At 43.3% G+C, this 26,939-nt stretch overlaps 1 protein-coding gene across 3 annotated transcripts in view; it reads left to right on the top strand.

Moving 5' to 3' along the window:
* Positions 1-26,939, top strand: part of LOC148032387 (diiron containing four-helix bundle family ferritin protein, putative (Protein of unknown function DUF455)) — a 131,545-nt gene that overhangs the window by 43,973 nt on the left and 60,633 nt on the right. For all 3 annotated transcript variants that reach the window (XM_087683037.1, XM_087683038.1, XM_087683036.1), the window contains exon 4: positions 21,914-22,097. In XM_087683037.1, the coding sequence (XP_087539163.1) occupies positions 21,914-22,097 (184 nt within the window). The remainder of the gene's footprint in view (positions 1-21,913; positions 22,098-26,939) is intronic.

Genomic DNA, 26,939 nt, shown 5'->3' with positions numbered 1-26,939 from the left:
TAAGGATATGCCTGTACTCGATCTTGGGAGAGGTGGCTCCATGCTGACCAAGGGACGAAGGCAAGAAGAGAAGGAGAAAGAAGATGTAGAGGATTCCTAAGATCCAAGATTTCCACCTGAGAGGTAACCTGCAGTAAAGAATAGTAGATAGAGTGAACTGAAGAACCCAAAACACAACCTCAGGAGAGAAGCCACTAGCTCCGTGCATCCATGCTAGAAGGAATACGAAGGCCTCGTCACCAAGTCGCGGCTGAACCTCCGAGGTCGCGATCTAGGTGGTACCTGAAGATCCTGGGTATCAGTAGAAGAGATGTTTGGTCGAAGACAACCACCCCAAGAAAGTAGAGGATGGATGAAGAACTTCATGTAGAGTGGGTTCCCCCTCTGAGGTGGGAGGTGGAGGGGCTCCCGCTGAAGTCAAAGAAGAAGTAGATGCCCCCTCTGGGCAAAGAAATAACATCCCCCTCTGAATTCCCTTCTGAACTAGATAGGGAATCCAAAAACTCATGGATCATGGACACCGAAATGTCTGATGACGAAGGAAGTGCTGCCGGTCGTACTGAAGAAGGTATATGAGGTGCCAAAGAGCTCCCAGAGGTAGCCTCTCGAACCTGAGTAGTCGAGGCTAGGGAAGGATGGGGTTCAGAATGAGCAAGAGGTGGGCAACAGTCACTGTCTCTTAGTGGAGCGGTCTGAGTAGTCGAAGAAGAGGAAGGAGTCAAGCAGCCACTCTCTCTCGAAGGAGCAGACTGACGAGGAGACGGTATCAAATAATCATTGTCTCTCGATAGAGCGGACTGCAAATCCGTAGGTCATGGAAGCCACTGTACCTGAAAATAAGTGGGAGAAGATTGCTAGTGGCATTGCTGCGATCTCTAGGAGGTCGTAGCATCAATCGATCCTCCATGTGCTCGAAAGGACTTAATGCGCATTGGATGCGTCTTATTGCCTTGAGCATAGTACTTTGATAGCCGATGCAGAACGATCTTTGTGGCCCAGAAAGGAGAGGTGGTACAAGGAGTGCCTGGTGGAAGATGTATGTACTCTGGAGGGGTGGGGAGCAAAGGTCGAAGTTGGCAAGCATCGGTGTTGTGTCCGGTGATTGTCCAGTGATGCCACAGTAGGAGCACCCAGTAGTCTGGTCATCTGTTGGTAAAGAAGCCATGGATATACCTTGGTGAAGAAGGAAGAGGTCAGCCACCATGAACCAAGAATTGCAATGTCGGCCTCAAGGGGTGTGAGGACAGTGTGAAGCACGAACCGCAATGTCTGTCTCAAGGGGTGGGAGGGTAGTGGAAGGGTTAGAAGTGAGCTGCTAGTGTGGGAGAAGGATGTAACCAGTAGTAAGAGATTGCAACCAGTAGAAAAACACAAGTGAGGAGAGGGAAAGACTAAAAACGCAGGCAAAAACAGCAGCAGGAGTCAATTTGTTGAAATCAGCTCCGAACAGTGTGTGATAGGCTGGAAACAGGCGCCAGTCTGTTGTAGACAGCAATGGCCAGCTTGGACCACAATGTCCTTCGCGTTTGGGGTGTGGGCAGCAAGCTGAAATACCTGAAATCTGCAAAGACGAGATTGTTTTTTGAATGGAGAGTGATCAGCAACAGTCGTTCTGCTGTAAACAGCTGCAAACTACGGGTGGAAGGTTGGAAACAGGCACCAGACTATAGGTAACAGCAAGGGACAGCTCAGACTGCGATGTCCTCCGCGAAAGGGGTGTGGGCAGCAAGTTGAAAACACCTGAAACCTGCAAAAACGAGATTTTGATGTAGCGGAAGAAGAAGAGAAGTGGATGTCGAAGCCGCCACCGGTCTTTACCTTCACTGGAGTGGAGGATCTTTGCCACTGTTCGAGTAGATCCAGCTCTTGATACCATGTCAAAAGATGACGTACCAGCAAGACAATAGGGTTTGCGGGGAGAAACACGGAGTGAACTTGGCAAACATGGAGAAGAGAAGAGAAGAGAGAAGAAACTCTGATGAATGGAGTGAATGTGATACAAGGGAACAAGGGTGCTGTAGCACAAGGAAGATGATAAAGACAGCTACGAACTACGAAGTGCAATGTCCTCCTGAAGGGGTGTGAGGGTAGTGGAGAGGCTGGAGAGAAGAGGTGACGGACTGAATGAATCAGCCGTGAGGAATGAATGAGAGAGTGGCCTATAAATAGGCACAGTTAGTCTAGGATGGCGTCCCTTTTTGGGGCTGCAAACCCTAAATGTAAAACACAGAAATGCAAAAACGCAAACTACGGGTGAAGGATTTCTGAACATCTAGGGGTTCGATGTTGGTGAGCATAAATTGCGGCACGATCCTAGGTCGTTTTAATGCTTTCCCTCACAATCGTTTACACCTCTTGCATATCGTGCAAAAAATCAACTACACATTGCATTTTTACCCCCCTCAGCTCTTTGGCAATCGATGGTTTCGAATCATAACGGTACATAAGCATAAATGGGCTATAATTAGTATCCAAATGCTTAGCATTGTTATAAGCAAACTCAATTTGAGGAAGATAATGCTCCCAATTAGATGTTTCGAGGGCGACATGGACAATTGAGTTTCCAGTGTTTGGAAGACCGTTTGCTAGAAATAGCTAGTGAACTTAGGATCACAATCATTGAGTATTTTATCAAGCAAACCATAAAGTCTATAAAGGTGTTCAATAAAGAGACCAGCCAGCTCACGGCTTTTCCCGATCGTCGTTATAGGAATGAATCGAGCCATTTTTGTCAATCGGTTGACTGCTATGACCTTGACTCGTATAAGGTAATCCTACTACAAAATTCATAGAAATGGTGCTCCATTTCCTATTAGGGATGTGTAAACGATGCAACATTTATGTATGTCTATGCCATTGAGCTTTGTTATGTTGACATTGCAGGCACTCACGTGCATAAGACTCTACCATAGTCTTAATATATGGCCAATTAAAATAAGGGTTGAGCAAGGCTAAAGTCCGATGAATGCTATGTGATCTAGTGCTCGGCGCATCGTGACACTAGTAAAAAATTTTATTGTGGATTTTTTGATCATCGAGCACACATACTTTGCCTTGTTTAAAAAGTAATCTATTCCGAATGGAATACTTTTCTTCCATCTTTCTCTTAATAGGCAGTCTTTGGGCTTCCAGACCGCCTAAGCTTCCCGGGCTACTAGGCTTGTCTTGAACTAGTTGCTAGATCTTATCAAAGTGAATATAATTTTGGCATCGCTCTTTGAGAGGAAGATAGAAATTAGTCGAAATTTCGGAGGAGGAGGAGACATCGACTTTAGGAGTTCAACTAAGAGCATCAACAACTATATTAGTTGCGGCCTTCCTATAGTGAATTTCGAAGTCAAACTCTTGTAGAAACTCTATCCAGCAATCTTGTCTTGTGGCCATGGAGATCAGGTTGATGACATAGGTATTTCAATAAGTGGTGGTCCATCCAAATAATAAATCGGGCGTTGTATAAATAATGACGCCATACTTTAAGTGCATGGATGATCGCCAACGATTCCTTCTCTTGAGTAGTATGATGTGCTTGTGAGCATTGGTGAGCTTATGGCTCTCGAATGCAATAGATTGGCCATCTTGATAAAGGACAACACCTAAAGCATAATTGCTCGTGTCCGCATGAACCTCAAAAGGTTCATTCGAATTGATAATTTGCAACATTGGTGCATGGTAATAAGTCATTTTAATATTTGAAAACATTGATTGAACTTACTAGTCCAAACAATGGGTAGACTAACGTACTTCTTTTTATCTCGGATACCCTTAAGCAAACATATCAAGGGCTTGGCTATACGAGTATAGTTGTTAATGAATTTTCAAGAAAACCCCATAAAACATAAAAAAGATCTTACTTGCCTTACGGTCCCTAAAACAAGCCAATTGAGCATTACTGGTACCTCTTTGGGATCAATTCAAATGCCATCAATCCAGATGATACGACCAAGGTATAATTCCTCCGCACATGGATAGTTTGGTAAGGAATTACTCTCGTCTTAAGAGATGTAAGACGATATGCAAGTGTTTGGCATGCTCCTCCAATGATTTACTATAAATAAGGATGTCATCGAGGAAAACAACTATCCACTTTCTTAGATACGGATGAAATAAGTAATTAATCATTTATTGAAAAGTTGTAGGAGCATTGGTCAATCCAAAAGATAGGATAAAAAATGGATAATGTTCATATCACATTTGAAACATAGTTTTTGGGATACCCTTCGAAGCTATCCATATTTGATGACATTCGGATCTTAAATTGATTTTGGTGAAACAATGGGCACCAAAAAGTCGATCTATATTCTCGGCAATGGATATTCATTCTTGATAATCATCTTTTTGAGGCCTTTGCCATCCTTTCTTTTAGCGAGAAGAACAGACGTGCCCCATGGGGATTTACTTGGCTCAATATAACCCTCAGCCAAATAGTCTTGAAGTTGCGTAGCTATCTTGTCTTTCTCTTTCGGGCTAAATCTATAAGGTTATCGAGAGACGTGATGCATAGCGGCGGGCAAGGTTTCAACCCTATGGTCTAAGGCTCCACGAGATAGCGGAAGTTCATTGGGTAGCTTGGATGGAAAGATATCAACATACTCATGTACTATAGGATCCAAATATTTAATTACATTCAAACCCATAATCAAAGGATTGAAATTTTTCAACGAAACAACTATAAGTAGTAAGAGTTAGATTGGAAAAACCTTGAGTAAAATCCATTTTTGAAATTAAATGTATATTATTTTTTGTGAACTTGGAGGGTAAATAGTCATTGATTACATGGAAATGACCATCAAGCTCAGAAGAGAGTACATGATTTTTATAATTAATATACAAGGAGGAGTGTTTTTGAAAGAACCATCACATGCCAAGAATGACATTTATATGTTCAAGGCTTATAAGTCAGAAATCCATGATTTGATGACACCGTTAGATTAAAAGATCCAAAGTTGGCATCATTTACCCCAGCGATCCATTGTAGGGTTCTCCACATATTGGACATGATAAACTTGGTCAGCGGATACCATGTGGAGTCGCAGTCTTTGCATCAAGCGAGAAGAAATAAAAGTATGAGTAAAACCATTATCAAATAAAATTGTAACGTCTTGGCCATTTATATGCCCAACGACCTTTAAAAGATTATGGGAATAAAAAACTGTTTTATTAATGGAACTACTATTGCTATTGCTAGCATTTAGAAAACATTCTTCGAATAAAAATTTAAAAGAAATACCTAGAGCCTCAAGAGTATTTATCGAAGTCTTGAAAGTAGACTTCGCCTTTTTGTTTTGGGGACATTCATGATCACTGTGAAAATGACGTATATGATGCAAGTGAGACAATGGGTCTTCGAGCGATCCTTGCTATGAGTGACCTTACGCTTGCCGTCCTTTTTCTTATGCAACTCCGAAATCGGTTGATGAGTTGCTGTTGGGATAGATAACTTCTTCAACTCAAAGATTGAGGCAACTCAATGGAAATCCGCAATCGATTGAGTGCACCTACTTGTAACCAAAGTCTTGTCAAAATTTTTAGCATATCTATTGAAGTTCTTGAGCAAATGAAAAGGATTGCAGAGTATTTCATTCTTGTAGTTAGATGATGATCTAAAGAGATATTGCATGCAGAGTAGCACTTGAGGATCATCCAAGGCCTTTGTTTTGTGCAATAAATCCTTAAATTCTCATGAGTGTGCATCCATGCTATTCTTCCCCATATTAAGCTCAAATAATTCTTGGAAATTTTTAATCCAATCAGCCGTCACGAAATGTTTTCGAGAAACAGATTGAAAATCAGCCCAAGTCGTTGGCTTAGGGCATAAGCCCCCCCCACCAAGCGTACGTCTTTCTTTGTAACATGATTTGTATTTCCTCAATGTGTTCTAGGTCATCAAATTGATACAAATCAAAATATGCCTTTCATTTGGGAAGCCATGAATCGATATTCGTCTCATCACATTCTTTTTTCTACCCTTTAAAGGGATTAGGTTGGAATTGCAGAGGCAATGTCCTCGTGGCTACCGGCAGAAATGAAAAATGGGGAGCTTGAAGTTCAGGTAACTGCTGTTGCATTTCTTTTATTGGAGTGTGGAGATTCTATTAGACAGTCATTTCTTGGACAGTAGGTGAACAATAGAGTACAACAGGCTCCACGTCAACGCAGAGGACATGTCAGCAGTACGACAAGATGCCACGTGGCATTGGTGCAGTGGGACAACAATTTTGTCTAGTTGGACTGCATAGTCGGCTAGTTTTACTACAATCGGCTGCATTTAATGCAGCCAACTTGGTGCAGTTATTTCCTATTTTTCTAGCTATTTATAGCCAATTTCGTGGCACACTGCAGTATCTATTCACTTCAGATTTTGGTCTTGAGATCTGTTGGTTGAGACACACTATGCTCGGGCTGACAGAGATTGAGGTCATCAAGTTGGAGACATATGCAAATATTTCCTCTGCCCACGTGTATATTTCTACACTCTTATACATCATACTACACTGCAGATTTTCTGCATTTACACTGTCCCCTTTTCTCTCTCTCTCTCTCTCTTCTCTCTGTGTTCACTCTCTCTTAGTCTTTGTCCTACGCTTCCGCATCGTTGCACTCTGACATGGTATGAGAGCGGTGAAGATGGATTGAGTGAGGGCTGAACCTATCTGAAGAGGAGATTTCAGCATGACACAAGGTTGCATTTCCAGGATTCGAGGGCGATCGAGAGGGTTGTGCATCGGATCAAGGCTGAAGCGAGCATGGGCGTGCGGGAAAGGAGTCTAATCGGTGAATTTGTTGCAAGTTATTACTGTTCGAAGGGGAGGAAGGCTGCGTTTGAGGCCTTCCATTGCAGATTTTACTTTTTCATCGCCTCCAGTGGGTGAAGAAGGTTTGGGCAGCGGAGGAACCAGCCCTTGAAGGCTGCGTTTACACAGTCAGAGGGGGACCGATTTTGCGTTTGTGCAGGTATTGCAGGTTAACATGTCTACAAAGATTGATTTGGAGTTCCAGGTGATAATGGACAGGAAGATGCTTGTCCTACCAACTCTTTCATTGGATCAAAAGCGTGATGGTGACAATTACTGCATCCGGCGGGTGATGATATTGGCCATTTTGGAGTCTTATGATTTGGCGGAACTGGTGATGGAGAAGATTAATAGGCCCTCGGTGAGGGATGAATCCAACTCTCTTCCAATGCTCGTGCGGAGTTGACCAAGACCCGATCTCATTGGGACAAACTGAATGCCAGGATTCGATTTTTTTGTTTTTGTCTTGCACTAGAGCCATGATAGCTCACATCGAGCACTTGATGGTGGCTCGAGAGATATGGCTGGAGCTCGATCAGATGTACAACCGGATGACCCTGTTGAAGAGGGTTTCTTTGGAGGTGCAGATGCGGACCTTGTCCGTGAATAAGTCTTCTTTGCTTTGCGAACACATCAACAAGCTTCAGCAGCTTCAGATGTAGGTTCAAAATGCGGGGAAGCCTATTTCCTCCGAAGACATGGCGATCACTTTACTGTCCTAGTTGCCGCCACGATTTGATACCTTTTATTCCGCCCTTATTGCATCAGGGCGGGAGTCGACTCTTCTGTGGGAAGAGTTGGTTTCTATGGTCTTGGACCAAGAGGAACAGTTGAAGGGACAGAATGCTTCCAAATCGGAGGCTTTGCTTGGTCAAGTCTCTCAGAAGAAGGGGAAGGACCAAAAGAAGAAGAAGGAGGACGACAAATCCAAGAAGAATAAGAAGGAATCGACTTGCCATATTTGTGGTAAGACCGGTCATTGGAAGAAGGGTCCTGACAAAGAAAAGAAGGACACCAAGGATTCTGGAGCGGTGGCTGCACCCTTATCATCTACTTTTCTACACTTAGCAGTCATTGAGGACTCTCCATCGAAGACTTCTGATGCTGCAATGACAGCTCCCTAGGCTCGAGAGTGGATTGTGGACAGTGGTGCCTCACGGCACATGACTCCTTCCGATGTTGTTGCCCATTTGCGACCTTCGCTTGGGCAGATTCTCATTGGAGATAGCTCTTCTGTGTCTATTGTTGCGCGGGGTGAGATGCAGCTTATTCCAGATGGATGTGGTGGTACCCACACTTCCGAGGTGTTGCATGTGCTAGGCTTGGGGTATCATTTGCTTTCGGTCCATAAGATTTGTGCTCTTGGTCTCTTGGTGGAGTTTGATAGTGATACTGTTTGAGTCTTTGATCGTGGATCAAGGAAGGTTCTCTCTGTAGGGTATGCGGAGGATGGCCTCTACAAGTTGAAGTCTTCCACAGCTCTTAGCTCTCTTTTTCTTACCTCTCAGACAGTCCGAGCTTTGGCATGCTTGGTTTGGCCACTTGAACTATGAGTATCTTTGGAAGGCGTCGTGAGGATCGTTTATTCAAGGTTTGTCGGATATAGTGGTGAGCCATCAGCCATGTGTCTCTAATATTCGTGGGAAATTGCATCGGGATGCGCTTCCCAACAAAGCTTCAAGGCGGTCTACTTCACCTATGGAGCTTGTATCCATGGATCTTTGTGGCCCGATGAGGACCGAGTCTTTGAAGGGGAGCTTGTATTTCATGTTGATCGTAGATGACTACAGTAGGATGACTTGGGCCTATTTCTTGACTTTGAAGTCGGAGGGTTTCTCTCACTTCAAGGATTGGCTTCTCTTTGAGGAGAACCGTTCTGGCCGGCACCTGAAGACCTTGCGTTCAGACAAGGGAGGTGAATTTATGTCTAATGAATTCGCTCGTTTTGGTGCAGATAGGGGCATTCACCAAGAGTTTGCTAACACCAACACCTCCCCAAGAGAATGGCATTTTGGAGTGGAAGAACCGAAGTGTGATCGAGATGGCGCGCACCATGATGGAGCACCGATAGACACCATGATGGCTAGATAGTTCCTTTGGAGCCAGAGGCTTTTGATGGAGATTCTTTTTCTGATTCCAAGTCTTCACTTCCACCGGCCACCTCCAAGGAGCTTCCGCCGGTGGATGTTCTTGAGTCTTTAGCAGATGGAGAGCGACGGGGAGAGGTCCTCCTCGTTGGGCTCGTGACACACTTCGAGATTCAGGGATTGAGGGGGTCTCTCAGGAGTGGGAACCGCAAGATGGACCGCAGAGGTCACGGAGGACCTGGGCACATTCTTCGGAGCTTGTTTGCTCCAACTATTGTTTGCTGACCTGTGTTATGCAGGATCGTGAGCCCACTTTAGTGAAGGAGGCTTTGCAGTCTGATCATTGACGGAGGGCTATGGAAGCCGAGTTGGAGGCTATTGAGAGGAATGGCACTTGGTCTCTTGTGCCTCGTCCCTCTCACAAGAAGGTGATTGGTGTCAAGCGGGTCTTCAAGACCAAGTACCTTAGCGATGGTTCTTTGGACAAGCACAAGGCTCGCCTTGTTGCTAAAGGTTTTGCTCAGCGCCTAGGCATTGATTTCCATGATACTTTTGCCCCCATTGCTCGTATGGCGACTATTCGAGTTGTTCTTGCCTTGGCTGGCCATAGGAGATGGCCTGTCTATCAGTTGGATGTGAAGTTGGCCTTTCTGAATGGTGACTTGTAGGAGGAGATCTATGTTGAGCAACCTCTTGGCTTTGGATCCTCGGATGGGAAAGTTTACAGGTTGAAGAAGGCCTTGTATGGCCTCAAGCCGGCTCTGCGTGGATGGAACGAGAAGATTGACTCGTTTCTTCAGTTGAAGTTGGGATATCGGGGCTCCAAGGCTGATCCGCAGCTTTATGTGCACACTTCCGAGGTTGGTCGTGTGTTGTTTGTATTGTATGTTAATGATTTGACTCGGATTGGGCTGGCGATGTGGACCACAGACGGTCTACTACAGGCTATTGTTTTACCTTGGGTACAGGTGTTATCTCTTGGAGTTGCAAGAGGCAGCTCACGGTAGCCCTTTCTTCTACTGAGGCGGAGTATCGGGGTGCATCTTCCACCACATGTGAGATTGTGTGGCTTCAGAGATTGTTGGAGGAGCTTGTCTGCCCCCAAACTTGTCCTAGTTTTCTGCGGTGCGACAATGAGAGTTGCATTGCCTTGGTACGAAATCTTGTATTCCATGCCCGGATGAAGCACATTGAGATCCAGTATCACTTCATTCGGGAGAAGCTTTTGGATGGGATCATTCATGTGGAGTACTGCAAGACGGAGGATAATCTTGTAGATTTGTTTACGAAGGCGCTCTTCCAGGCTCTTCTTCAGCAGCATTCCAGATCCCTCAGTCTTTTGATGCGTTCAGGATCTGAGAGGGGTTGTTAGATAGTCATTTCCTGGACAGTTAGTGGACAGCAGAGTACAGCCAGCTCCACATCAGCGCAGAGGACACGTCAGCAGTAGTACAACAGGATGCCACGTGGCACTGGTGCAGTTGGACAGCAGTTCTGTCTAGTTGGACTACACAGTCGGCCAGTTTTATTGCAGTTGGCTGCATTGCAGCCGGCCTAGTGTAGTTATTTCCTATTATTCTGGCCATTTATAGCTAGTTTTGTGGCACACTCTAGTATCTATTCACTTTTAATTCTGGACTTGAGATCTGTTGGCTGAGACAGACTGTGCTCAGGCTGACGGAGATCGAGTCATCAAGTCGGAGACATACACAGATATTTCCTCTGCCCCCGTGGATATTTCTGCACTCTTATACAGCATACTACACTGCAGATTTTCTGTGTTTACACTGTCTCCTTTTCTCTCTCTCTCCTCTCTGTGTTCACTCTCTCTCAGTCTTTGTCCTATGCTTCTGCATCGCTGCACTTTGACAGATTCGCCAGGAGGGACCGACTTGAAGCAAGAAGAGGCTTCGGGATGCTACTTGTGCGTATGTTCGGGTTCGGGAAAAACTGGACGGACATCCTCCATGTGCTAAGGTTTAGTGGAAATGGGCATATTGAAAGGAGACACCTTGTGAGAAGACATGGTGTGACATTAATGTGACATTAAAGTGATATTTAATGTGACATTAAGGTCATAAACATTGAATGTGACATTAAAGTGACATTTAATGTGACATTAAGGTGAATCAAGGGGAACACGCACGAGGATGACCGTCCGGGCTCTTGGGCGCCCGAACGGGGTTAAGGGGAGCCTAGAAATTAAGAGAGTCCAAGAATAGTAGGACTCACCAAGGTTTGACGGCGGCTGGCAATCGGATCACGATGGTCGGGCCAGCAACATACTAGGCAAGGCTGGGAGGTGAAAGGAAGGACTCGTGCTCACCAATTAGGACTGTTTTCTTCTGGCTTCATCATCTTCTTCTGAATCATCTGTCATTGGTATCAGAGCTGACAGGTTTAGTCGTGTGGATTTGTGGAGTCCTTCAACGAAAAGGCAGTTGACGGATTTTCAGTCGTCTCGCTATCCATTCAGTTGACGGGTCAGTCGACAGGTTTTATACGCCACGCTTTCAGTCGTCCCGCTATCCATTCAGTCGACGGGTTGCCTCGTCGACCCGTGACGGATCCGTGAAGTCGCTGGTCAAAAGTGCTGGGTGACACGTCACGTAAAATTTGACGTGACGTGTATCTACATCACGTAACTTATGGAGGGGGAAGCTACCTTTTACACGGAACGCCGTAGGCTGAATCGTGGGCCACCGAATCCTGGCTCACGCCCGTCCGTGAACGCACCAATGAATCACACATTCTCTTCCCTTTTCGCAGGCTGAAGCTGAAGCTATTTTCTGATGTGTGTCTGATCAGTCGACTGCGCGTTTGAAATTTTTTCTATCAGCCTCGACTGCACTTGCATCACAAGTACAAGCTCAGCAGAGAGCAAATTCAGGAAAGGGACATTGATGGCCTGCGTGATTATTAAAGAAGGGGGCTAAATACTAGTCGTTTCTGCAAAGAAGCTCCATTTTCTGCGTAACCGACTTTGTTCGGGCGATAAAATTTGTTCCTTACTCTTCGGGTTTATTTCCAAACCAGCAACAACTGTCTGCCATTAAAATCAGGGAAGTATTTTACTTTGTATGCAAATTTCTTATCTTTGCTTTCCAATTCCAGTGTATTAATGGCAGAAAAAGGGAAAGAGAGAGTAATGGAAGGTTCTAGTTCTGGGGACCACCCTATGGTAGATCCCCATGAACTAGAAATACAAGAAGAACAGCGGGAAGAATTTTTTGCTACATGAGAGCAATTTGATGATCTTACTGCTCGTGTGCAAGCTCAGGGGGTTCAAATGGAATTTTTAACCCAAACACTCACTGAAATAAAATCTCAATTAACTTTATTGTTAGAAAGAGATAAAAATAAGATAGAAACATCAGATGTTCCATCTTCATCGAAAGATTTAGATGTGACTATGCGAGATCTTAAGGAACCCCACTATAAATTGAGGGATAATCCAGTTCTAAAGGATATGAAACCCCCTCAGTTTCACGGGGAGGAAAAAGACAGAAATAAAGATACAATCTTTAATTTCCTCCAAAAATGGGAAGATTTACATAAACTTAAGAATACCCCACCACATCTCCAAGCACTGGAAGCTAGTTTAACTTTGGGGCCCAAAGCATATAAGTGGTGGCGAACTTTAAAGGAGGCAAATAAAGTACCTGAAACTTGGGCTCAATTTGAATCCGTCTTTTTGAAAGAATTCCTTTCTGAAAATGAAATGGAAAGAAATTGGGAAGATTGGGATTATGTCAGACAAAAGGGAAGACCCCTGCTGACATATCTGGAGGAATATCGTGAGATAATCCTCAAATTGGAAGGAATAGATGAATTCCAAAAAACAAGAGGATTCATTAGGGGACTAGACAAAGCCTGTAAAAAGGAAGTAAAAAGGAGTTCACCTAAGATGCTGGAAGAGGCAATTAAATTTGCATTAATTCATGAAGATAGTATGCGTCCAGGTACACTCACTAGTCTCACTGATACGGAGCCTAAGTCTAAGGAATTGGAAACCTCAAAATTTGTGCGCAAATTTAAAAGGAAAATGCCATTCTTTAAGGGTAAAAAACAACCTTTTGAAAAGAAACCATATGTAAGGCCAAAGTTAAGTCCTGATGATTTTGATAAGGCCAAAAAAGAAAAGTTGTGTTTCAATTGCCTATCCCCTAACCATGCTGCTTGGAATTGCCCTCAAAAGAAAAAGGGGGAAGACAAAGGAAAGGATAAGAACAAGGGCAAGGGAAAAGAAAAACAAATCCATGTAGTGCAGACTTTAGAATTAAAGGGACATGAAAAGTACAAATCTTTGGAGGTCTTGCACATGGATGTACAACACAAGTGTTGTATGTCAACTTCTATGTGGCAGCTTACTTTTGGGCCACATGATTTACTTAGAGTACATGGATTGATAGCTGGAAAGAGGGTTAGAGTCATGATTGATGACTCTGCCACACATAATTTTATAAATTATGCACTTGTCAAAAAATTGAAACTTCCCCAACAAAAGAGTGGGCATCAATATGTTGTTCGTATGATGCAAGGCCAAGACAATAAAATATGGGATACAATGGTATCCAATTTGGAAATTGAGATTCAAGGATATAAAGATAAACTTGATTTCCAAATTATGAACATGGAAAGAGCTGATATTGCTCTAGGGAGGGAGTGGCTATGGGGATTGGAACCATCCTTAAAACGTAGTTATCACCATAATACACTGGAATTTGAAAGGGATGGTAAGACTTTTGTCATTCAAGGTGAACATGAAGTATCTGATAATCCTTTGCTGTGTTCTACTGAAGTTCAGAAGCTGATAAAGAAGGAAGTTTGTGAGGTATATATGTTATGGTCTCTTCCTGTACAGAACACTTTTACTTTCTGTAATATAAAGCAACAATTTTCTTATGTTTGTGAGTTGAATGTTAATAATGAATGAAGTAGTTTGTTAGATGATTTTAAAGATGTGTTTCCTTCTGATTTACCAAGTGGCCTTCCACCAGATAGGGGTGATATAAATTACCCAATTGATATAAATAAGGATACACACCCTATTTCTAAACCACCGTATAGGTTAAGTGAAACATAGCATCAAGAAGTTGAAAGACAAATTAAGGATTACTTGGATAAAGGGTTTATTCAACCTAGTAATTCACCTTGGGCTTCACCAATTTTATTGGTAAAGAAAAAAGATGGTTCTATGCGACTCTGTGTTGACTATAGAGCACTTAATAAAATAACGGTGAAGAATAAATTTCGTATGCCCAGAATGGAAGATCTTTTTGATCAATTGCAAGGGGCAAAATTCTTCACAAAGATAGATTTAAGATCAGGTTATCACCAAGTAAGAATTAAGGCACAAGATGTTTCCAAGTCAGCATTTCGTACTAGATACGGGCATTATGATTTTTTGGTGATGCCTTTTGGCCTCACTAATGCACCAGCTACCTTTATGAAGCTGATGAATAGTGTTTTACGGCCCTATCTAGGACATTTTGTAGTAGTCTTCTTGGATGATATCTTGATCTTTAGTAAATGAAGAGAAGAACATTTGGAACACCTACGATTAGTATTCCAACTGTTAAGAACACATTCCCTTTATGCAAAGAAAACTAAATGTAAATTCTTTGCACAAGAGGTCAAATATCTGGGGCATATTATCTCGAAAGAGTGAATCAACATGGATCCAGAAAAAGTAAGGGCAATTATTGAATGGCCATCTCCAAGGAACCTGGAAGAGCTGCAGATCTTCCTAGGTTTATCTGGATTTTATGGTAGATTATTCGACATTATGCCAAAATAGCTGTTCCAATGACAGACCAACTTAAAGGGAAAGGAAAAAGTTTTAATTGGGGAACAGACCAAAATGAAAGTTTTCAAAAACTTAAGGTAGCTATTGCTACAGCTCCACTATTATTAATAGTGGATCCCAATAAACCATTTGTGGTTAAAGCTGATGCCAGTGATAAGGCGATAGGCGCGGTCTTATTACAAGAAGGTCGACCAGTTGCTTTTGAAAGCAAGAAATTAGACCGTGCAAAACAGAATTATTCTGTTTATGAGAGGGAGCTGTATGCCATAGTACATGCAATGAAGAAATGGAGACACTATCTATACGGTGCCAAACTTTTGATTTTATCGGATCATGAAAGCATTAAGTGGCTTAATGATCAGCCGGATTTACACGGGCGTAAAGCCAGATGGGCCAAACTTCTTCAAGAGTTCGACTATGAGATAAGATATAGAAAAGGAAAGTATAATATAGTAGCTGATGCACTCAGCAGAATGCCCATCATTAATGAATTGAGTTTTACTCAGTTCACTTCCAACTTGCTTGAATCCTTAAAAGGGAAATGCCAGGTTGATCCGGCATATTCCAACATATGGGAAGCAATAAAAAATGGGGATCCAAATGAAAGTGCTTCTACTGAGGAAGGAATATTTGAGGATGTTCAACAAGGGAATGGAGCATCAGGGGTTGCTCAAACTCGATTCAAGTGGAAGAATTTTACCATTGATAATGGTTATTTACTCTACAAGGGTAGGGTATGTGTCCCGAAAGATACAGAAATAAGGCGCCAGATACTCTTTGAGTGTCATGATACCCCTAGCGCGGGACATCCAGGAGTTAATAAGACGTATAGTCTTATTAAAAGACAGTTCTATTGGCCTGGAATGAATAAGGACGTCCTTGACTATGTGGTCAAATGTAATAAATGCCAGGTTAATAAAGCTGAAAGATTGAAAATGGGAGGACTTCTCCATCCATTAGAAATTCCTTCGGGAAAATGGGAGAGTATCTCCATGGACTTTATTGTTGCTTTACCTAGAATACAGAGGGGCACGACTCTGTGTGGGTGAATGTGGATAGGTTAACCAAAATGGCTAGGTTTATTCCAACTTCAACTGATGTTAAAACACCAGAATTGGCTAGATTGTTCGTAGAGAACATATACCGATTGTATGGCCTTCCGGCAAATATAGTTTCTGATCGGGATAGAAAATTTGATAGCCAATTTTGGCGTGCGGTATTTAGGAAATTGGATACTAAACTTAGCATGAGTACGGCGGATCATCCGCAAACAGATGGGCAAACTGAAAGGGTTAACCAAATTCTTGAAGATATGCTTAGGGCATATGTAAGTAAAAGGCAAACTAATTGGGAAGAGTATTTACCGATAGCAGAGTTTGCATATAACAGTGCCAAGCACTCTTCCACTGGATATAGTCCATTTATGTTAATGTATGGGTTTCAGCCTAGAGATCCTTTTGCAGTAGGACTGCATAAGGAAAAGGTTCAGGCAGCTAAAGACTTTTTGGAGGATATGAATAGTATGTTAAAATTTGCTCAAGAAAATATTAAAAAGGCTCAAAACCGAGCTAGAGCATATGCAGATCCTCACCGAAGAGATATCTCCTTTGAAGAAGGAGAATTGGTCTATCTTAAGGTGCCTGAACAAACTAAAACTATGAAAAAGGGACAATGTCCAAAGCTTTCACCAAGGTATTGTGGTCCTTTCATAATACTTAAAAAGGTGGGAGAATTGGCTTACAAGCTCCAACTACCTGCTGGTCTTAAAATACATCCAGTTTTTCATGTAAGTAAATTAAGGAAGAAGCTGGGTGATTTGGATAATCTAATCTTAAATGATGACATTGAGGAGCTGTTCAATGACCAATCTAATCCACATGAACCAGAAAGAATATTAAATGTTTATAATAGACGAACAAGGAATACTATTTATCAAGAATGTTTGGTTAAGTGGAAAGATTGTTCAGAAGAAAGCTCAACATGGGAGCGAGTAAGTACTTTAAAGAAAAGGTTTTCCGATTTACAGTTAGACCTTCCAAGTATCGTTTTCGAGGACGAAACCGATTCTTAAGGGGAAAGAAATGTAACATTAATGTGACATTAAAGTGATATTTAATGTGACATTAAGGTCACAAACATTGAATGTGACATTAAAGTGACATTTAATGTGACATTAAGGTGAATCAAGGGGAACACGCACGAGGATGACCGTCCGGGCTCTTGGGCGCCCGAACGGGGTTAAGGGGAGCCTAGAAATTAAGAGAGTCCAAGAATAGTAGGACTCACCAAGGTTTGACGGTTGGCAATCGGATCACGATGGTCGGGCCAGCAACATACTAGGCAAGGCTGGGAGGTGAAAGGAAGGACTCGTGCTCACCGATTAGGACTGTTTTCTTCTGGCTTCATCGTCTTCTTTTGAATCATCTGTCACATGGTATCGATAAGAGAGGAGGTTTTGGGGAGAGAAAGAAATGGTGATTTGGAGATCAAGGAGTACAAGAGAGGAGAGCAAAAGAAGCAGAAATGTTTTGCATTAACACAGAACAGGAGCCTTTTTTTTATAAAAAAGTTGGGGCAAGCAAGGGGTAGCCTTGGTTAGGTAGTAGTGAATCAATCATATCAGCGAAATGTTTTTGTTTTTTTTTTGTGAAGTGAAAGATTATAGCTTTAGTCGCCTTCTTCCTTTCACAAAAATAAGTGAAATGTGGCAGAAAATGTTTTGACCACATGGGTCAAAAGAACGGGCTGTCCTCTATGTCTTGCCTTCGGGAAGGGAATCGAGCCTAGGCCCCCCCTCTCCCCCTTGCCGGCCACTTGTCTGGCCACTTGTCTAAGCCAATGCCGTGGTAGCTCTACATCTCTCCTTCTCTCATCTCGGCTTTTCCCTTTTTCCATCATTGGCATGACCATTGCTGGTCTTGAAGACAACATTAACGGTCATAATTCTCTCTCTCTCTCTCTCTCTCTCTCTCTCTCTCTCCTTGTGGCATGACAATTGATGTTTTCCCTCTGCCCTTTCTCTCTCTCTCTCTCTCTCTCTCTCTCTCTCTCTCTCTATGATTCCCTACCAAATTCGAAATCAACAATGATGTTTAAGTAACATTTAAGGCTAATGCTACAATGAAAATGAATGCTAACATTAAATTTAAATTAACAATAGCATTAATGTTACATCAACATTTAAATTAAGAATAATATTAACATTAAGTGCCAAGCAACGAAGATCTATGTTGACCAGAAGCTTGATGTTTATTAGGGCCACAAAATTTTGATTTGCGAGAGACAATGGTTTGCCATAGTCCTGGTTTCCAATCGACAACAAATTGTTGAAAAACTTAAAGCACAAACACGGACTTAACACAAAATGTGAACATGGGTACAAAACAAAAAATTATACATTGCTCTCGTACCCACCACCTGCAACACATGCCTCCCATGTACGCCCCTCTTGCCAACGGTGTCCCATACCACCCTTAACGAGAAAAAGGCATACTTGTCAAGCGCGAACCAATCAAACGTCCCTTTAGGATCCAACATACGCACGAGACATCATACAAGCCAAACTCGACATTGGACTCGCCTCCTAGCCATAGAGCCACATGGACTCACCCTTGAGCCTGGGAGCTAGTAGCACTTTGGGGCATGACCACATACCAACGGTCGGCGTCTCATACCACTAGCCCACACCATCCCGGTGTATGGATGTGTGGGCCATTAGGCTAAGAGCAGTGATCACACAATTGATGTGCACAATAGGGCCCCGAGTCCTATAAATAGGGCTGCGCTGCCCTAACCCCGAAGTGTCTTTAGTGCATGCGTACTAAGTCACTTCCTAATTGCTATGACCAATGCTACTAGTGCCCATCCAGATGTCCAGGGACATAACACAAGGAGGTTTGGAGGAGAGCTCTAAGGACTGCATTGTTAACTTGCTTATTTCAGGGTTGTTAGTTTGTCATCTCTTGGTTGTGACCTTTTGTCAGAGTTTGACAAAGACTTGGGAGTTTTGGCATTTTAGTGTGCATTTCTTCTTCCAACTGAGTTTCTTATGCATTTTTTGCATTTCTTCTTTTATGGAGACTCCTACTCAAGCTCACTGGAGAGCCATTTTGTGCATTTCGCACTATCTATAGGGGACTCGATTCTACGGGATTATGTATGGAGAGGGGGCCACTCTTTTTGGATGGAGTGGCTTTGATTGGGTTGACGATTTGGATTCGAGACAGTCTATTATAGGTTTTGCTTTCTCCCTTGGTTTGGGAGCTATCTCGTGGAGCAGTAAGAAGCAGCCTATTGTGGCGCTTTCTTCTACAGAGGTAGAGTACCACACTCTTTGTTTGATTGCTATGGAGGTAGTGTGGCTTCATCAGACGTTGACAGAGGTTTTTCCTAGACAGGACCCACTCAACTATGCGTGAACAACCAGAGGGCCCTTGCTTTGGCTAAGAACCTTGTGTTTCATGCCCGTACGAAGCACATTGAGGTTGAGTATCATTATGTTTGAGAGTGAATCATGGATTCTGAGTTATTGGTGGTTTACTGTCCCACAAAGGTCAATGCAACGGATCTCTTTACGAAGCCTTTGCCCAAGGCTTCTATGCTTCATCACATGAGATTACTAGGTCTTCAAACACTGCTGGGATTTGAGAGGGGGTGCTAGCTTGCCTATTTTAGAGTTGTTAGTCTATCATCTCTTTGTTGTGAGCTCTTGTCAAAGAAACAAAGACATGGGAGCTGTGGCATTTGAGTGTGCATTTCTTCTTCTAGTCAAGTTTCTTGGGTACTTTCTGCATTTCCCAGCCAATGCCACCTTGTTGGACATTGTGCTGCCCCTTGGGATGTTTCTGCCATGTCAGCTGCATTTTTTGGCATTTTTATATGGTGCCGATGCAGTCGGCCAGGTGGCAGCCGGTCAGCCAGCATCAGGTCGGCCAGTTTGGCATATTTTTTGCTATCTATAGCAAGTTTGTTGACTGGGGCAGATCATCTTCTCCAGGTTGCTGATTCACTCCTCCATCTTTGGCATACTTCTCCATCTCTGGTGCTGCGCTGCCGTCATCATTTACAGCCTGATCTGGTGCCCTCATTGATGCGCTGGGCTGCATTGAGGGACTGATCAGTCCACACTCTTGTATTCAGCATTTGTTATTCAGTCAGTGCAGATTTCTTCCTTTCTTCTTCTTCTTCCTACTGTCTCTTTCTCTCTTTGTGCTTGTGTCCTTCCATTGTGCACTCTCACAAGTACTCCATGTCACATGGGAGTCCATGGTGGTGACATTTGGGATTCTAGCTTGGGTCACAAACATAGGTCTAACATGCGGCTATGAGGATGATTGGGGGAGCACTTCTTTTCTCATTATTGGAAAGCATCTCAGCAGGTTCCCTACCACAGACTACTTGCAGACGCAGTGGTCTTGGGGACATTAACATTGATTGGAGCGGATTCTTTGGGACATTATCATAGGTGGGAGCAGAATTCCAGCGTCAGAGCTTCGGATATATGGACTACGAGATGTATCGAGGTCATTGGTCTTCAAGATGTATCCACTAAGGAATCTTTATCGAGAATTTGGACCTAGATAGCCTACACACTCTGTTTGTGATGGGAGAGGATGCATGGCAACTCTGAGAGGATGAGGAAGAAAAGAGAGGCTTTCTTGCAGATTTGGGATTCAGACAACTTTCATACCACCCCTTAGATGATGTGGCATGTTAGCCCACAACCATTGTACTTTTGATGTACTTAGTTACCCTTCATAGAGTTCCTTGTACTTTGTATTTACCTCAAGCGGTTTTCTCTGAGGTGTTATGAATATAAATTTTTTTTCCTGGAGGAAAAAGGTGGGGAACTAGGAGCTCCTAGGGGGAAGGAAGGTGACCAGGACATCATAAGTTAATCGAATTATAGTGCGATTCACTCTTGGACTCAATAACCTAGGTAGCTCTACCGGCACACATGTATTGGTCAAGATTGGCAGTATAGGATGCTAGCTCCTGCAGCAGAGGCAATTTTAAGTCAGCCAGTTTTATGAGCTTTTCCAGATCGGCCACATTTTGCTACTATTTCTTTTTTTAATGCCTATTTGCAGGCACCTTGCACAGTGCACATTATACAAGCAGTTCTTATTTTCTTGCATTTTTGCATTGGAGCACAGTTTGGGTTGATTCTGCCTCATCCTGATCATTTCTATCAAATTTATGAGAGTAGATGAACCAAAGCAGAATATCTCCATGACTGTCCTAAAGGCCTGAAGTTACCCTATCACCATCCAAGTAGTTTGCAATATCATATGCAAACTCTATGTCCAGGAGCTTGTCATGGTTAGGGGTGGGCAATTTAATCCCTCTAACACTCGTTTGTCTGTCTAGGAAGGAGAAACTCATAGCGTCTGCTATGAAGGGAGAGAGAAAAGTGGCTAATGGAAAAACCTATCTAATTGATCTCTTGATGCTGAATCTCTCTCGTTTGGAACCACTGACTCTCACATGACAGTGGGTTGAAGAATTAAGAGTTGGAAACCTCGGATCCACTGCCTGAGAAAACCTATCCTCGGCATCATGCCCACGACTTGCAATCAACTTCGTCATAGGCCCTTCCCAACTTTAGCAAGGTGTAGGTTGTCCCTTTCAAGAGATCCAGCGTGTCCCATTTCAGATAGACTGAGTCAGTCAGAGCTGATGGAGTTTTGAATTTTCCTTCTCACCAAGTGCAGTATGAGGCGGAGTTGACTTCAAATAGATTTCTGTTACCCCTTGTTTCAAGGGATTTCTCAATCAGGTCAGCAAAGCCATGCAGTGGTTGAAGTAGCAAAAGTTCTTTATTTTCAGTCCTTTGTTGGCAAACTTAGCGAAAGTTTCAAGACTTACAGTTCTAGTTTCCAGTATGAGTCCATTAAGTAGATGAGGACCTACACCAGCCAGCCTTGAGGATGGTGGGGGAATGTATTGGATCAGTTCAAAAGATTGCTTGGTTTCTCCTATTGTTAGCAATTTCCTTTCTGAAACTTTAGGTACTTACATACATTATAGTTTAGGCTAGTAAAAAGATTTTGGTTGGCAATAAGGCAATTGAGGTTTTATGGTCAGTCTTCATTCTAGTGATGCCAGCCCTATTGACTTGTTTGCATTGTAAAGTCAAAAGCAACCTCTGTGTAATTGAGAAGCTAGTTTTGACCATCATCTTATATTATTCTAATATAAGGCATTACCCATTTAACAACTGGCAGGAGGCTAGAGGGTTGGATTCAGGGCCAAGGCTTGCAGCACGGTTGGTTGGAATGGGGGATGCACGTTCAGCAGGGATTGTCAATCAGATTGCAGAAGAAGAACTTGCTCATGTTGCTGTTGGTGTCTCCTGGTTTATGGCTGTGTGCAAAAGGTTAAATAGGGTTCCTGATCACACTTTCAAAGGTAGAATCAGATTGCAAAAGAAGATTTTTGTGAATTTCTCCTTGTTTTGGGGTGTGTGAGAAAAATTTAGATCACCTTTTGAAAGGTAATATTTATGAGAAAATGTTTAAACTAGCTCATAATTATTTGTGCGCTTCTCAAATAATCAGCGAATCAACGTCTACCAGCCATGTTGGTGGTGGCAGTTCTTAGTTGCTGATTAAAGCAGCTTTTTGACATCTGAGATAGAAACCAAGTTTTTTGGATTGCTGTTTGATTTTGGTTTCCTATTTGTAGGATGCTTGGTGATCCAAGAGTACGAGCACATATGGTGGGCAGCGAAAAGCTTGAGCAATGTGGCTTACTGTTGGAGTGCAACATGGCAATTTATCACCAGTTGTCCAGTTCCATAGTCTACTGGAAGCAACCCATTTCTCATGTTTTGATCATTCTCTGTCATCCTATACTCGTCTTCATAAGTGGATGTTTGTATGTGCCAGAGGCGATGAGCTTGTGGACTGATGTATTGTGAACAAGAGCATTCATGTTGATTGCGAATGATTGGAGATCTTTTTTGATGGGCATAGTGGGAATGGCAGTAGGAGTAGTGGGTGTGGTAGTAGAAGCTGGAGCAAGAGGTGCGGTATACTATTGGAGTGCCACATGCAATTGATCAAGCAGATAATTGGCAGGTGGGCAGCAGCCCTTTTCACTAGTTGGCAAGTTTTGGGGGATCTACTCAAAGCAACCTGATTCTCCTCTTTTGGGATCAGTCTTTCTCATCCTCTCCTCACCTTTCTAAGTGGATAATTACATGTACTCAATAGCATGAGTTCGTGGGCTGAGGTATTGCGGCAAGAATGTATGTGTGTGTTCTAGTCAGTATTAGAGTCGAAGATTGACCATGAAGCAGACAGTGTGTAAAGTTCTTTCACAAATTTAGAGTTTAGGTGGATGATTGCTAGTGGGGTTAGTTCTAATGTTCTTGTCCATGGTTGTTTTCTGCCTCTTGGAGCCATTGCAAAGGGAGTTGCCTTCAAGCTGAATGATGAAGGGCGCATATAGTTTTGAGCTTTGGTAATGGGATTTAATTGTCAAACTTCTTCACATCATCATGCCAACTAGGCTTGCACAATTGAGAAAAGGCAAGGGAGTGTGTAGTCACATTGAGTCGGATAGCATGGCACATGTGTTGAGCTAAAACACGCTTTACAGCTGATTAACATCTTAAAACAGCCCCAAAACATGCTTAATTAATGAAAAATGCAAAATTGGTGTGCAGTTCGAGAATGTTTCAGTGGTCCCCCAAAACTCTAATTTTTGGGATACCCTTTGACATCTATAAATAGATGGGTTGCCCACCATTTAGCCTCATCCTTTTGTGCAGGTTTCTCACTGTACCATGTAGATTTCAGCCATCAGCCACCTACTATCTATTGTCTAGCCATCACCGACTGCAGCCCATCACTATCGGTGGCTGTTTTCAGCCATTGCCCTGTTGTTTGGAGATCTCCATCTGTTGCATCATCATAGCGCTTGATCAGCGTGCGTTTTTAGCATCTGGTGCTAGGTGATAGGCTGCCGCCATCTGTCCCACCGGGCGAGTGCTACGGTACATGCTTTTTTGCTATCTAGTAGGCTGCCTACATCAGCACACATCTCTGTTGTGGTCCCTTGATAGTTCTCTGCCTCGGTTGACCAGTTTTTAGCCTTCTCTCATGGTGCATTACTGTGTTTACCAGTTTTGAGCCTTCTTCGAGTGCTGTGTTTTGGTGACCAACTTGCTGCCCTTCATTATTTAGCACTCTCTCATTTCTCCGTTTGGTGGTTACAACACTCGGGATTTGTCTTCGGTGGATGTTACTCTCCGATACTATTGTTTTGCCCTTGGGCATTCTGTATACTTTTACATTCATCTATAGTACTTATTCACTTTAGAGTTTCTCCTCTCCGTGTTTGTCTCATTGTTTGAGTTTTGAGTTTTGCATTTTGCATTTAGGGTTTGAGTTTTACTTGTCTCTATCTGAGTCTTTGTGTTTCAGTCTTGGTCATACATGCTATGTTTGCTCAGTGCAAAACCTAGGATATCTTCACATGGTATCAAAGCCATTGCTCTTCTAAAGAGTGTTGTGTGGTGATTGTGGAGGCTAGTCTTTGTGACGAGACTCACACGTGACTCAGTTATGACTCATTGTCTTAGGCGCATTCTTTTATGTATCCTATGACGCCCTAGAACTAGAGAGTTCAGTAGTTACTTGCTGCGGCTTGGTTTGCTCCTTAGGTTGTAGCTGGGCTTCAAGCTCGATGGGTATGGTTGTAGTTGTGGGTGTCGCGCTAGTAGATGCGTGAGAGATTCGAGGGATATCATTAGCGCTAGATTTGGGCGTTTGGTTTGCAGCAGACTGCAATTGTGGGCAATAGATTGGTTTAGGCATTGTTGAGCTAGGTTTTGGCGGTTCCATGGATTTGGCGGCCCGATTCTTTTGTTGCCTGAGTATCTCTAACTCCCTGCTTCGCGTAGCTAAGCCTAAGGGTGGTATTTGAGCATGATTTTGGTTTGATTTGGCTTTAGGTAGTCAAATCGAGGGGTTACCCTTGTAGTAGCCTTGTGCTTGCAATAAGGTCTTGGGAACCCATTGCGACTTGACTGTGCGTCCTTTTTTATAGGTTCTTCTTGGCCTTCTAGGTTTCGAGTGTAGGCCATTAGCCTTGTGAGACCGTGGGTTTTTGTTTCTAGATGGCGGTCCTTACTGCTTAGGTACCCATTTGAACTGGGGTTCATGGGCTTCAACGTTGGGTTTAGTGGGTTGTTGGCATTGAGGCTTGGTAGGTTGTGACGAGTCATGACCCCCCTCCTTAATCTTAACAGTGGGTTTCTCTACCGGTAGCTTTGCGGACTTGGAAGGAGTCACACCGCCCTTGCTAAAAGCTGTAACTATACGGACGTTACCCACGGCTGGGTGGATGTGCTGCGATTCGAAGTCAACATTGCAACAAGCTTGCTTCTTAAAAGTTCGTCGTAACAATGACTTTGTGTTTGCATCTTCAGTGTTTGGGAACACATAGAAGATTATTGGCATGCTTTTAGACTCCATAGAAACTACAACCTTGCACTTTTCCAAAAGTGCATAGGGTTGGTCACCATAAGGTCTAAGCTTAGCATTAGTGGGCTGCAACTGCGGTTTGCCAATTTGGGTCCAATGGTCATGGGTTAAGATATTAAAATCGGCGCCCTCATCGATCAATGCGTTGATGGTGCATGTGTGCTTAGCAGTGACCGTCATGCTTAGGTAAGCTAGTGTTACTGCTTCCTCATCCTCTCTATCTATCTCAGTGATAGTGGCTACTCGTGTGTGGACATCGATTTCCCTTTCGCTCTCATCACTGAAGGAACAACAGTTTTCATATTCGTCGTCAGAATTGTTCTTTTTTGGTTGCTCATCCTTGACATAGCTGGTCGAGGATTAAGGCCCAATTGTATCTTAAGTTTAAATCATGCACTTTGGACCATGGCCATTCGGGCTCGTCCAAGAGGTTTGTGAGTGACGTAAGATTTGTTGCTGGATTGCTAGCCAACTTGTTGGTCAAGTATCCTAGTATCTCCAGGAGCTCTCGTCTGTTGTTCGAGACTTGGAATGCAACAAGGTTGGGTCTTCCACGTAGGATGTGTGTAAGGATTTAGGCATAGAATGCAGCGTCAGACTCGGTATTTGAGTTTCTGCATCGTGCTCAGACAAGTCTATGGTCATTGGCTCATTTGGGTCTTCGACCCACTGTTTTAGCTCTAGCCATAGCATTGGATGCTGCCTAAGTAGGTTGCCCAAGCTTAGAGTTATAGGGGTGGTCACCAGTGTATTGAGGAGATTGCTAGTCACTTTCCTATCTCCTAAGTCTGCAGTTCTTGGCCAATGGCCTTGACTCTTTTGCTAGCTCGAAGCATTTAGCCTTTGTCTAGGTGGCTTTGCTTGTGGTGTTATCGCCTCCCTTGATTTTGGTCTTGGTAGAGAGATTGGCGTACTCATGCTTGAGAGATCATCGATCTCATCTTCTAGTATGAGCTCAGTGTCTTTTAGGTGCTCCTGGGCCTCCGTCACCCATTCTTTCATATTCTTGATGGCTTCGAGTTGGTGCTTCGGGTTAGGATACTCCGTGACCTTAGCACTTCCCTTTTTAGCCGTCCATGGAGCCGACGTTTCTTTCTTTGCGTCAATGACTTTTCTCCCCACAGGTAGTATTGTGGCACTTTCGGTTTTGAGGGTGCTGAGATGACAAGCTCAACACGTGCGGACATTGATGATGGACCGCCTGGCTAGATAGGTCCCTACGTCTACACTTAGCACGTTGGTGGTCATTATGATACTCACATGGCCATTGACTTATCACTTAATATATTTAGTTTATTACACCTACCTACAGTTAGCAAAGACATAGCCCCAGTCGATTAGTATAGTCGGTTATGCCCTGTTTGACTTAGTAGGCCACTTTCCTTTATGTTGTATCTTATCTATACTTTGTGTACATTATATAGTGTGTGGAAGAAGAAGAAGAAACCAGCAAAAAAACGTTTTGGCCTCCATCTCTATTCTTGTGTTCTTGAGTGAGATTCCTCTTGTGTATACAGTGTGTTTGGCACAGTAACTCGAGCAAGGCTCTCCACCACGCGATTCTTGACATGGTATCAGAGCGCGCCATTGAGAGAGACTGATTTTGAAGGTTGAAGTGAAGGAGAAGAAGCAAGGTTCGAGGAAGCAAGCAACGGGTAAGAAGCTCTCCCATTCTTTCACTCTCTCTTGGATAGTGCATGTGGAGGCATCGGAAGTAGGGTCGAGCAAAAATATCAGATTGCTGTGAGATTTGGTGTGC

The sequence above is a fragment of the Lygodium microphyllum genome, chromosome 8, assembly GCF_053477565.2.
Source record: "Lygodium microphyllum isolate KBCC chromosome 8, Lygodium_microphyllum_v1.1.10, whole genome shotgun sequence".
NCBI classification, from domain to species: domain Eukaryota; kingdom Viridiplantae; phylum Streptophyta; class Polypodiopsida; order Schizaeales; family Lygodiaceae; genus Lygodium; species Lygodium microphyllum.
This window is presented reverse-complemented; position numbering and strand designations above follow the sequence as displayed.